This window comes from Leucoraja erinacea, chromosome 1, assembly GCF_028641065.1.
Source record: "Leucoraja erinacea ecotype New England chromosome 1, Leri_hhj_1, whole genome shotgun sequence".
NCBI lineage: Eukaryota > Metazoa > Chordata > Chondrichthyes > Rajiformes > Rajidae > Leucoraja > Leucoraja erinaceus.
Window position 1 is genome coordinate 101,944,256 of NC_073377.1, and position 13,347 is coordinate 101,957,602.

A 13,347-nucleotide genomic window follows, 5' to 3' on the forward strand; every position below is an offset into this window, starting at 1 on the left:
GTCGCCCATGCATGATCAACAAGGCACTTACAGTATGAACTGGAAATATTTGTTACTATGTTTTGTTCTTGAAAAATTCAACCGTATCAATGAATTTCTAAGCTGTGGTTTATAAGAAGGGAGCATCGTGAAAAATTAGAACACAATCAATGGTGTAGAAAAGAACATTTACGAACACTTTTGCATCTTGAAATCCATGAGCCAATTCTAATGCAGTAATGTGGCCGTGCATTGTAAATAAATTGTTTCACTTAAACATTTTTTTAAGGTATTTTCCTAATAGCTGTGTAAGTTGGTCTGCAATAAAGTGACAATGTTAACCTGAAAGGTAGCTGACTCAGAAACTCTTGAGATTTCCGAGATATGGATTACATTTTTCAGAGCTGGTATCAGTCCCAGTGGTTCTGTTACCCAGCAACGGCAATATCATCAAGCAGACAGAACAGCCAATTAAACTGAAGAATATTCACAGATAATACACCAGGAAACCATTAAATTTAAATTTAATAATATATTTGACACCACACAAATAATAAGTTGCAGCTTACAAGGAGATGTTGTTAAAAATCAAAATATCATAATCACACTTTCTTTCAGAAATAATTATTACCATTTTATAATTCAATGAACTAAAGTTTTGGATGGGCATGGCTGGGTTTTCAGTGGTGTATGAAAAATATTTTTTTCTGAGGTGGTACACTTGTATATTGATGTCTACACAAGAACACAGGACAATACCAGCAAGAGTAGTCCACCAGACCTCAAGTCATCAACATTTAACATGATCTGTGCTGGCTCCACTCCTCTTCTATGTTAGTTCCCAATCTTTCAAATATTTATCTATCTCTACCCTAAATATTTCTCCTGACTTGATCTCCACATCCTCAAGGGCAGAGAATCTCAGAGATTCAACACACTATGAGAGAAGAAATTGCGTTGCACATCAGTTTTAAATGACTGGTCCCTTATTTTGTAGCGTTGTCCCCTTTGTTCATAGATCTCCTATTAGTGGAAAATATCACAACATCTACCCTGACCAGACCACATCTACAGACCAGACTCCCTACCGTTGACTCCATCTACACTTCACGCTGCTTCGGAAAAGCAACCAAGGATTTGTCCCACCAGATCATTCCTTCTTCTTCCTATGACCGTTATGCAGGAGATACAGAAACTTGTCACTCATTACCAGACTCAGCAATAACTTCTTCCCCTCTTTTATCAGGGTTCTGAATTGTCCTTTCATAAGCTATGGCACTGTCCAATTCACCTCTACCACGATGAAGTAATTGAACTTTGTCTCTGGAACTGGTGCGCTACAACGCTGAGAACTATATTCTGCACTCTGTATCTTTCCCTTTGTTCCATCTATTGTACTTGAATTTGGCTTGGTTGTATTTACATATATTATTACCTGATTAGATTGGATAGTCGGCAAAAGAAAGCTTTTCCGTGTGCCTCAGAACATGTGACAATAATAAACTTAAACCTGTACGGGAGCTTAACCGTAGCCCCTGGCATGGCATGAAACCTCTCGCAGGCCAAATCCAATAAACCCAGGAGCCGATGCTCAAAGGTGAACCTCATCCATGACCTTGACCACTGGGAGCCGGATTTCCCTCTTACAATTCCCCGTTCCAACCCAAGGCTTATTTGCCAAGTTAACTTTCTTTGTGGATTTTGCATTGATTAAAATTGTAATGCATCCCAGGGTACTTAAGGAAGTGGCTCAAGAAATGGTGGACGCATTGGTGATCATTTTCCAATATTATATAGATTCAGGATCAGTTCCTGTTCATTGGAGCTAATGTTATCCCACTTTTTAAGAAAGGTGGGAGAGAGAAAACAGGAAATTATAGACCAATTAGCCTGACATCGGTGGTGGGGAAGATGCTGGAGTCAATCATAAAAGATGAAATAGCGACACATTTGGATAGCAGTAACAGGAGCGGTCAGAGTCAGCATGGATTTACAATGCTTGACCAATCTTCTTCAATTTTTTGAGGATGTAACTAGGAAAATGGTCAAAGGAGAGCCAGTAGATGTAGTGTACCTGGACTTTCAGAAAGCATTTGATAAAGTCCCACATGGGAGATTAGTGGGTGAAATTAGGACACGTGTTATTGGGGGTAGAGTTCTGACATGGATAGAAAATTGCTTGGCAGACAGGAAACAAAGGGTAGGGATTAACGGGTCCCTTTCAGAATGGCAGGCAGTGACTAGTGGGGTACCAAAAGGCTTGGTGCTGGGACCGCAGCTATTTACAATATACATCAATTATTTAGATGAAGGGATTTAAGGTAACATTAGCAAATTCGCAGATGACACAAAGCTGGGTGACAGTATGAACTGTGAGGAGGATGTTATGAGAATGCAGGTTGACTTGGACAGGTTGGGCGAGCGGGCAGATGCATGGCAGATGACGTTTAATGGGGATAAATGTGAGGTTATCCACTTTGGTAGCAAAATCAGGAAGGCAGATTATTATCTAAATGGTGTCAAATTGGGAAAAGGGGAAGTACAACGGGATCTGGGGATCCGTGTTCATCAGTCAATGAAAGTAAGCATGCAGGTACAACAGGCAGTGAAGAAAGCGAATGGCATGTTGGCCTTCATAACAAGAGGAGTTGAGTATAGTAGCAAAGAGGTCCTTCTGCAGTTGGACAGGGCCCAAGTGAGACCACACCTGGAGTATTGTGTGCAGTTTTGGTCCCCTAATTTGAGGAAAGACATTCTTGCTATTGAGGGAGTGCAGTGTAGGTTTACAAGGTTAATTCCCGGGATGGTGGGACTGTCATATGCTAAGAGAATGGAGTGGCTGGGCTTGTATACTCTGGAGTTTAGAAGGATGAGAGGTGATCGTATTGAAACATATAAGATTATTAAGGGTTTGGACATGCTAGAGGCAGAAAACATGTTGCTGATGTTGGGGGAGTCCAGAACTCCAGCGGTCAAGGGATATGGGGAGAAGGCAGGAATGGGGTACTGATTATGGATGATCGGCCATGATCACAGTGAATGGTGGTGCTGACTAGAAGGGCCGAATGGCCTACTCCTGCACCTATTGCCTATTGTCTATAAACAGCAATCATGCATTGTATACCATTACAATTCTCTTACACTTCATGGATCCAAGTGCAATGATTTAGGGCTGTTTTAACATCAAGAATATTTTATGAATAGTTGACGTATTCATGAGATTACCAATATCTGAAGGTCAGGCTTGAGGTGATTGTAAAATTGTGGTGAGAATGAAATGGGACTGGTCTAATGGAATGCCTTATGGCAGTGTGGAATTGGTGGATTGATTTCCTGGTTCAGCCGTGCTTGAATAACCTCCACACACTGAAAACCCTTTTTCTCCCTACAGGTGCTATTTGACCTGCTGAATTTTCTCCAGATTAAAAAATATATATATATTTCCAGTATTTGCTGTATTTTCAAGTTTGGAGAAAATGTTTAAAAGGAAAATAAGCCACATTAACCAGAAACTGAAAGATTAAGGTGATAAAATTTGTCGGGTAAAAGTGAATCCGCTGCACCCTTTTAACGGCCTGGCTACCTACTTTCTCTGTACACTTTGGGCTTTTTTTGGGGTAATTTTGGTCACATTACTTGAGAACATCAAAGTAAATAATATATTTTTAAAACTATGAACACAGCTTGATAATGATAAGCAAAACATGAAGTGCTGGAGGAACTCATCACGTCGGCTAGCATCTGTGGACAGAATGGATGGGTGATGTTTCGAGTTGGGGCACTTCTCCAGATTTTTCTGATTGTTATAAAGCCTGACCGGTTCATTAAGATCCGTTAGGGAGAGAAACCTGCCATTATCGACTCATTCTAGCTCACAGTATCACTCCAGTCCATATCACACAATTGATTTTTAAGTAGCAAATTTTCACATGATGTAAAGGATCAACCGGTCGTACTCTGATAGGAATTGGACAAAAAACAGGAAATGGAATGCAAGCATTGTTTAATCTTCACCCTGGAGCTGCTTTTGTCGTTCAGCAGACATTCTGATATACCAGCAAGCAATCCCAATGGAAATCTAGACACAAAATGCTGGAGGAACTTAACGGGTCAGGCAGCATCTCTGGAGTAAAGAAATACATGACGTTTCGGGTTGAGACCCTTCCTCAGACTGAGTTAGGGGAGACGGAAACTAGAGGTATGAAAAGGTACAAAACAAAGCAGATGGTACCAATGGCCAGAGAGCCCACAAAGGTTCATTGGTGGCTGAGGAAGAGGTGAAAATTAAGGATAAGAAAAGTGAAACTAACAAGAGAGAGGGAATGCAAGGAATGGTTACTTGAAATTAGCAAAATCAATATTCATACTGCTGGGTTGTAAGCTACTCAAGTGAAAGATGAGGCGGTTCCTCCAATTAGCGTTAGGCCTCACTGAGACAGTGGAGGAGTCCCAGGACAGAAAGGTCTGTATGGGAATGGGAGTTAAAATATTTGGCAACCGAGAGATCGTGTGGCCCAAGGCGTTCTGAGCAAAGGTGTTCAGTGAGACAATCACCCAGTCTGTGCTTATTCTCGCCAATATGTAGGAGTCTATTGTGAGAACATACTCTCTATTCCTGTGGGAAATGGCCACCCTGTTGCATTCCCAGAAGACCTCAAAATGGATCATACTTTTTTGTAAACACTCTTCACAACCCGAGTTTAAAAAAAATACAAGAGAGGTCCACTGAATTCAACTAGATACTCTGATGGCAGGATCGAGCTTTGGCTGGGAAGGGGGGTGGGGGGGTGGAAATCATTGACATTTTGTTTCATCAAAACGTATAATACTGTTCTGATCCTTCACCATCATAATCAATAAACAAATTAATGACCATCAGCAACACAAGCGGGGAATATTTCATTTGTGTGCTGCAAAATTGTGTAAATGAAAAATAGGGGGAAGTTTTTCATCACCGCGGGTATTATTAATACTTGCCATGTTCAGGGAGCAGCGGAACCGTGATATTGTAGATTAAATCCTGGCTTGGTGTGTCTCTGTCTACAAAGGACAACTGTGCAGCCTGGATTACTGTAACTCTGTCTTCTAGTGCCTGATAAAAAAAAGAGCTAGTCAACCACAAGTATTTTGCAGTGTACATGTTCCACATATATATTATTTTCAACAAATACGATGATCACGTTTCAGTGATAAATATCTAAAATCAAAATAGATATGAATAATGCTTGGAGTTAAAAAACTCGGTATCGATTAAACCCAAAATGCATTGGAATTTGATTTATATTAGAAACTATAATTACAATTAAAGCTGGCCAGTGGTTTGCACACAATCATAAGGCCATTAAAACTGAGCTTAAGAAATTCTCATGCTTATTTCAAAAAGAGAGCCTGCATTCTGCAGTGATTATAAGCAGCGTAGAGGTCACCTTCAATCTTGCCACCTGAGCTGGTCACCAGTCCTCTGCAGAAACTGCTTAATTGCTGTTATTAAACTGGGGATTTATCAGCTTTCTGCCTGCGTGGCAGAGCCAAAAATTACCCAACGGATTCTGAAGTCATCAGTCTTGAAATTATTAACTCCACTTTCTCCCCATGCATTGTTTTCCACAGTAAATGGGGTTGTTCACCTTCCCTGGGTGAGAGTGTCCTGCAGAGAATTTTCTAAATTTAACTCAAGCAGACGTAGGGGATTCTTACGGTGACTTGTAGAGGGGTAATAACACCAGGTGCGAGCTGCGGAGCATCCTTGCTTTCCTGCAGAATTCCAATTTGAAATATATGGCTTTCATCTTCAATATGAGTCCTGGCATCATTTGTAACCTGCAATAAATAAACACTGGTGAGTGACTCTTTCAAAAAATGATATTGCCATGTTTATATAAAAGGGTTTAAAAGAAAAAAAACACATTTTCTCCATGGAATTCAGCTTAGTTTAATATTCATCCAAAAGAAAATCAATATCTGCCTGATTGTTTTTTTTTGGGTGTTCTGTGAACAAAGTTGTAACAAAGTCAAACATTACAGCAGAATGTGACTGTAATCGTCGATGGGAAGAGTGCAATGTCTCAATTTCCTAAACTGCTATAAGTTGTTCCCAGCAATGCTTTCTCATTCCTTCCACCTGTGGTCACAAACTCTAACCTCCTCCAAAGCAGGTTTATACCCACATTTATGGGATGCGGCTGTTTTACAGCAGAACCAACAGAAAGAGCAGAGTGGTGTAAACATGGATCCTGTTTGGAATTTTAATAACCAGAATCGCAATATTCCGATAATCTGACGCCTTTTGGACTTTGATGGTGCGGAACTTGCAGATTTTCCGGACCATTACATATCACTCCTGTTAATATATCAGCACCAGTGAGTTTAAAGCAAGCTTGGGAAATAGGGTTCCTGTGAGTTTAAAGCAAAGCAGAGGAAATGGAGTCCTGGTGAGTTTAAAGGGATCACTGGAAATAGGACCCTAGTGATTTTAAATAGAGTTCAGGATGGGGTCCAGTGAATTCAGAGCGCGGATGATCGAGTTCAAAGGAAATATGGGAAGCTAGTGTGTTGAAGGGGAATGTGGAATTCAGAACTCGAGTGTGTTAAAAGGGATTGTGGGAATGGGGCCCCGAGAGATGTGGAAATAGGATCAGATGGCACACCATTGGAATTCCTGACAAACCAGACAGTGGATTATTGGAGTTTATGTTGGAAAAGAAAAATACACTCATTTAATCCCTGTGACGACATCACAAAGTTTCATAAACAATTCAGAGCCAGTAAGCTGCTTTTCACTGTTATTTTATACATACACATTGCATACAGCATCCACAATAGAGATTACTTTGATGTTTCCAATTTAAATTGGCGCAGTAACCTGCATATTAATTAGCATGCAACATAAGCTATTCATGATACCTCAGTACATGTGACAATAAATTAAACCAAACCTGTGGAGGCAAAAAGATAGCCAGCATTTTGGGTTGAGACCTGTACAGGGCGGAAGGTGCAGAAGGAAGATTGCCAGTACAGGGAAGTGAAAGGGAGGGGGTGCAATAGATGCTAGTATGTGACAGGTGGATCCAGGTGATAGCAAATGATGGGTAGATGTAGGCAGGTGGGGCAAGGGAAGAGGGCAATGTGGAGGCAGAGGCTGGTCGATAAGTGGAAACGAAATGGGTACCTAGGAACATGAAGCCGTCGAGTTAAGGGGAAAAACAATTCGGCAAAGGACACCGGGTTGGGGAGGGGAGGGTAGAGACTGACGTGGAAGGTGGAATGAGATAAATGTGGGATGATGGCCATGTGTAATTAGGTGGGGAAGGAGATGGAAAGTTGAACCAAAGCAGAAGAAACCCAGGTGGTTAAATATGTGAATGACACGGAGATGGAACTAGATGGGAGCATGTAAGAAAGAACTGCAGATGCTGGCAAAATCAAAGGAAGAGACACAAAATACTGGAGTAACTCAGCGGGTGAGGCAGCATCTATGGGGAGAAGAAATGGGCGACGTTTCAGGTCGAGACCCTGACCCTCAGTCTGAAGAGGGTCTCGACCGGAAACGTCGCCCATTCCTTCTCTCCATAGATGCTACCTCACCCTCTGAGTTACTCCAGCATTTTGTGTCTACCCTGGAACTAGATGGAGGAGGGTAACGAGTCTGGTGGTGGGGGGGGGGGGGGGGGGGGGGGGGGGGGGGGGGGGGGGGGGGGAGAAAAAGGTGAACAAAGAAGAGAGCCCCTGGGAGATTGGGAATGGGTGTGGTTTACTTTTATCCATTATCTATTTCTACCCATCACCTACCAGCCTCTGCCTCAATGTGTCCCCTACCACTCTCCCACCATCCTCCATCAACATTTCATTCGCTCGCCCCTCACCCCCCCCCCCCCCCCCCCCGCAAATCTGATTACACTTATTAACAACCAGTACGTCTAACCCTTCCTCGCACTGTTAAATACTGGCCATCTTTCCATGATACAAACTGCACAATATGTGCCTGTTGTGAATTATTTGAGCAGTTTATGCCACTTCCATGTGTCAGAATACTTTCACAGAATCAAACACCAAACAGATAATTTGTCATAATAGATCATTTGATTTTATAAAAATAGCCATTGTTTCAAAGCATTATCGTAGGCCCCGCTCAGTCATGACTGACCATGGGTGATGCTTCCTAGTTGTTGGCTGCTTGCTCCAAACCTCGCTAGAGCAGCGTCGCTTGTGGCTGAAGAGACCAATGCGGGAGTGACAGTCTCTGTTGCAAAGGTCACATTTGTGTGTGGTCTCTGGTTTGTTGAAGTTGCTGCGCTTCTTTCTGCGTGCCTGCTTGTCTGCCGCTGCGTTCAACAGAATCGCTTCCCCAGTTTTGAGATGTTGGTTCAGGGTACCTCTCCACCTCACAAAGATACAAATAATCCTTTTTATGACTCACCTGTAATGGCTTTGTACTTTGTTGCCAAGTTACATTTGTTTTGCAACAAAATAGAAATTCTATTCCGAAGGCTGACCAAGTAATAGCGATTCTTCACATAATCATTTATAAAAGAGATTTTGTCATCCCCAGACAGCTGAGGTCCTCATAGCTGATTGGAAACCCTGTGGTTTTTTTGCAGTGAAGTTTCTGGTCCAAAGTATGAACAGCTGCCTGAAACCTGTTGCTAGTAAGATTGGATTGCAGGATCATTTCACGTAAAATAATAAAGTTGCTGTGGGTTCCAAAAATTGAAGCAGCTGGTCCAGTCTAGTCTAGTTTAGTTGACGCTGTGCCCCCAGGAGGCATATCCATTATTCATGGGAGTCACAAAGACCCTTCGAAACAACATCAGTGGCTCCTATCAGGATGTTCTCATGGATGTGACAGTAAAGACACAATTGCCATTTACGGACGTCCACACTCTGGAGGAAATACAGTCTGCTTTCTGCTGAATGAAAGGTAGTTAAAATGACCCAATTACCCCCCCCCCTCCCCCCGTTTGGAGTTTGAGTTATCTTTTGAGTGAGGCAGTTAAGGGCCTGTCCCACTCAGGCGACCTAATCTGCGAATACAGAAGAGTGTCTTCGACTTTTAAGCTCAAGAGCACTCGCCTGGAAAGCCTCGAGCTGGATCGAGCGGCCGCGTTGAAACCGCGAGCTAGATAGACCGAACCGCGAGTTGCATCTACCGAACACACACACACACACACACACACACGAACATGAACGCGAATGAAGGTGGGGGCCAGGGACAGCGTAGGAGCACTGTCTACACGATAAGAGGAAGGTTGCCACACAGTACAGTTAGTCCTATAGAGAGCGCGGGGGGGGGGGAGAGAAGGGAGACGGGGGGGGGGGGGGGGGGGGGGGGGGGGGGAGAGGAGAGAAGAGAAGGAGTGGAGACACTTTTAAGAAGTTTAATAAACTTTAGTGGGCATTTTACCTAGGTCGTGAAACTCTAATGAGCCAATCAAAATGCCCGATCAGTGAATGAGATGGCCTACGGCTGCCCTCGGCTGCCTGTAAGTAAATAGCGACCCCATTCCACTGCACAACGAGTGAAAAATACCCATGGCGACCAAATTTTACTTGTGGAAAATGTTTCAATATGCTGAAAATGTTTCCACGACCCAGCTGAGGCTGTGAGTAGGTGGGAACCTCCCTCGAGCATGAAGGAGAGTTCCAGCCACCGCATATGACCTCGTGTCAACCATGCTGCGTGTTTGAGTCCAGGGCAAACTCTTCTAAACTCGCAGCTTAAGTCGCCCAAGTGGGACAGCCCCTTAAGCAACAAACATTCAGTTGTGAGAAGGAACAGCAACCATGACCTGAAAGCCCCCCGAGGCCAATGATCCTGGGATTGACTTTGGCCCTCACCACATTGTGAAGAAAAAAAGCATTCCTGGAACGTGTGTGAAGCTGCACGAGAGACGTGTGGGTCACAGATCTCCATTCAAACAAAGAGCCCAGGTTTTAAGTGCCAGCCCTCCAATGGTTTCAAGAGGAATGGTGTCAGGAAAATCTGACTTTTCTGTCACTGATGAGGAACTTTCACTTTGCAGACCTCTGAGGTTGAAATTCCCATCACAGACTAATTTTGCTGAAAATATCATTATCACAGCTAACCACAATCCTGCTGAAAAGTCAGGAGTCAAGTGTTGCAGCAAAAAGCAAGATGCATAGAAATGTGCACACAATTTCAGTCTTCCTCATGTTGCAGCAGCTGCAGAAGTGTTCCATAAAAGATGAAAAGGAAACATGTTTGGTTAATTTTCAAATGCTCTTTGTAGTTTCATGATATGTATGAAGCTGGTGATTCATGTAGAGGGAGTGGTCGGCTATTTCAGCTTCAACAAAGCTCATAATGAAATCGAGGACTAATTCCCTAAATAAAATAGGTACCAGATTTGAGTAAAAATGTTAAAATACTGGTGTTATTTAAAAAATAAATTGCAGACTATCTAAAAATTAAATGGGAAACATTAATAGTTGTGGAGCATTCCTGGACTTGTCCTTCTCCCCACTAGTCTTATTAACAAATAACCAAATCATATAATTTCCAACAAGTGTTTAAACCTGAATATCTTGTTTCAATGCTGATCAATTTGCATTTCTAACCATTTCCATTTTTTCCTTATTGGTGTTTGGAATCATTTCACAAGAATTTTCCTGACATTTCTTAACTTAATTAATTTGCCAGTCAAATTGTTGCATCCCAAATATTAGATTTATGGAACTGTGGAAATCCTGACAGGGTTAAAATGGATATCCAAACCACACTTGGCAAATTAGCAAACAGTCCGATCTTGTGGAGGCACAAGGAATTGCAGATACTCGTTTACAAAAAAAAGCACAAAATGCTGGAGTAACTCAGCGGGTCAGGCAGCATCTCTTGGATTGGTGATGTTTCAGGTTAGGACTCTTCGCCAGACTGATTGTAGTGGAGGGGAGAAAGCTAGAAGAGAGGTATGATAGGACAAAACTTGGCAAGTGCAGAACATGGTAAATGAGCAGGAGAGCAGCAGTATTCATAGAGGGGGATCAGTTAAAGAGAGATCCAACGGAGCTCCCGTCTGAGGAAGCAACCTCGCTTCTGGCTTTCTCCCCCACTACTACAATGTCTCAGAGTCCCGACCTAAAACGTCATCCATCCATGTTCTCCAGAGATGCTGTTTGACACTCTTGAGTGTTACTCTTGCTCTTTGTGTATTTTTTTTGGTAAACAAGTATTTGCAATTCCTTGTGTCTACACTAGACTGGCGTAGGCCTGAATAATGTGAAGCAAAGGGTTTGGAAACCAGAAATAGCAGTTTAAATACAACCATTTTCAATCCACCCTGACAATACCTGAAACTTGAACGAATCCTCAGTAGAAATTACTCCTGAATGTCGGTACCATACTGCACCGTCATTAAGATCCTGCTGTGTAAAGGAGTTTATAGCAGTAGCTGTTTTCCCCTCCGGCAGCCTTTGCCACCCATCCGCTGGGTCATCAGCTGACATTGGTACCAAGATGATCACATCACCTGGTGAGGATTAAAGTGATTAATAAATGCAGTGTAGCAAGATGAAGCATGTCAGTGCTACTGAAAACAAAGAGTGAAAAAACCCCCCAACAAATTCTAACTGGAGGGTGTCTGCAGGACTGAATTGCATGGTTTAATAACTTCTAACGCTCTTAACTTCTAACATAAATTTCTACCGTGCAAAAAACTCTTAATTCTGGTCCACTCCCTGACACCATGAAGTGAAATTTAGCAAACCATCCCGCTGGCAACAAAGAGGCTGGTATTAAAGCCAGTCATTTTCTTCTTCAAATTGGTATCTGCAATACTATAAACCCATAGAATTTGTTCTGGACAAGCTACAAATGACTCTGGATTATATCACAATCGCACTCATATTCCATCACTGAAACAAACAAATGGATAGATAATGAAAGGGATATAGATAAAAGTAAAAAAATAGTGCACAGTCCAGAATTAGAAAAAGGTGATGCTCTCAGAGAATTAAGAAGGATCTTCCCCAAGTTAGGAGACTGGTGATTCAGGAATCAGAAACTGTTTAGTGGGAGGTGCATAAAATATAAAAGGAAAAAAATGCAAAAAGCAAAAATGTGCATGCAGGAAGATTGAAATAAAAAGGGAAAATCCAATTAATATACAGCAGGTCAGAAAAACTCTCTGAAGAAAGAAAAGTTCATGTTTTTGTTCAATAACCTATCAGAGCTGAAATGCCAAAACTCTGTTTCTCTCTCTATCGATGCTGCCTGACCTGCATTTTCATATTTTCCTTTTTATTTCCTTTGGTTTGACTTTTTGTGACCTGAAAAAAATTGCAAAATAACCTAGAGGGCTTTTTACATTAGATAAAAATGCAAAATACCTTATGCTTTCAAAGTGATGAGGTGATTTCAGTAAGATAAATAGCAAAAAAAAAATATTGGCAAATCATTAGCGAAGAGGCAGAAATTAACGTTAATTATTTCATGTACAAAGGAAGGGTAGGAATGCCTGATGCAAAACAAGGATCAAGAAAAATACTAATTTTAGTTCTTATCAGGGAAATAGGAAAGTATTTGAGGTAAAAGAGAAATCAAAGGCTTTGGAGAAAAGAAGTAGGCTTTTCCATTCAACTAATGAGAATGCCAAGACAATTTTGTTAAGTTTTCATGACACAGCCTGTCACAATGAGTTGACCCAAAAATGTCCAAATTAAATTGTTCATTGGTGACTGAATCAAGAATCGGGCAACAATGCTGAACACAAGTGTGGAAGAATCAAACGGTTATTTGATGGTGTTCATAAGATAAATCATTATCTACCATATTTGGGGGTTTCCTTTGCATCTATCAGATTGAAGACAATTTCAGAATCATCGGCATCTTTGTCTTCTGCCTTCAGTAGTTTGTTGGTAATCTTCAGTAATCCACCTTCTGGGACCCATCCTGGCAAGTTTTTCAAAAGGTGTGGTCCTTTGCCATTCTTCTAGAAAATAAATGACATTAGTTAAAGTACAACAAATTCAGCAGATTGGGTGGCCCATTGGATCAGCACACTCTTGCATTCATTGAATAATATTTGTCATTTGTCAATTGTAAGAGTCCTATGTGAAATAAGTTTGAAAAGACAAAAATGTTTTTTTGATACATGTACCATTCAAAATAATGGAACCCATTCGGCCCAGATATATCTGCTACCACATTCTATCCCACTACCCAATATTTTACCCACAATGCTGCATTTTTCTCTATTTCAAAGGTCAATCCAATATTCTCCAATATTATCTGTGCTTTGTTCTGCAAAGTATTTAATGTCTACCTCCGCCTCTCCTGCGCCCACCAACCTGCTAACCATCCCCCAACAAGGTAAAGATATTTCCTCTATTCCATTTCTTTACTCTCTGCGATGA

General features: G+C 41.7%; 1 protein-coding gene across 1 annotated transcript in view; it reads right to left on the minus strand.

Moving 5' to 3' along the window:
• Positions 1–13,347, minus strand: part of fras1 (Fraser extracellular matrix complex subunit 1) — a 515,676-nt gene that overhangs the window by 139,973 nt on the left and 362,356 nt on the right. Inside the window, 4 exon segments of the mRNA XM_055640301.1 lie at positions 4,957–5,071; positions 5,677–5,799; positions 11,284–11,462; positions 12,761–12,923. Of these exon segments, the coding sequence (XP_055496276.1) occupies positions 4,957–5,071; positions 5,677–5,799; positions 11,284–11,462; positions 12,761–12,923 (580 nt within the window).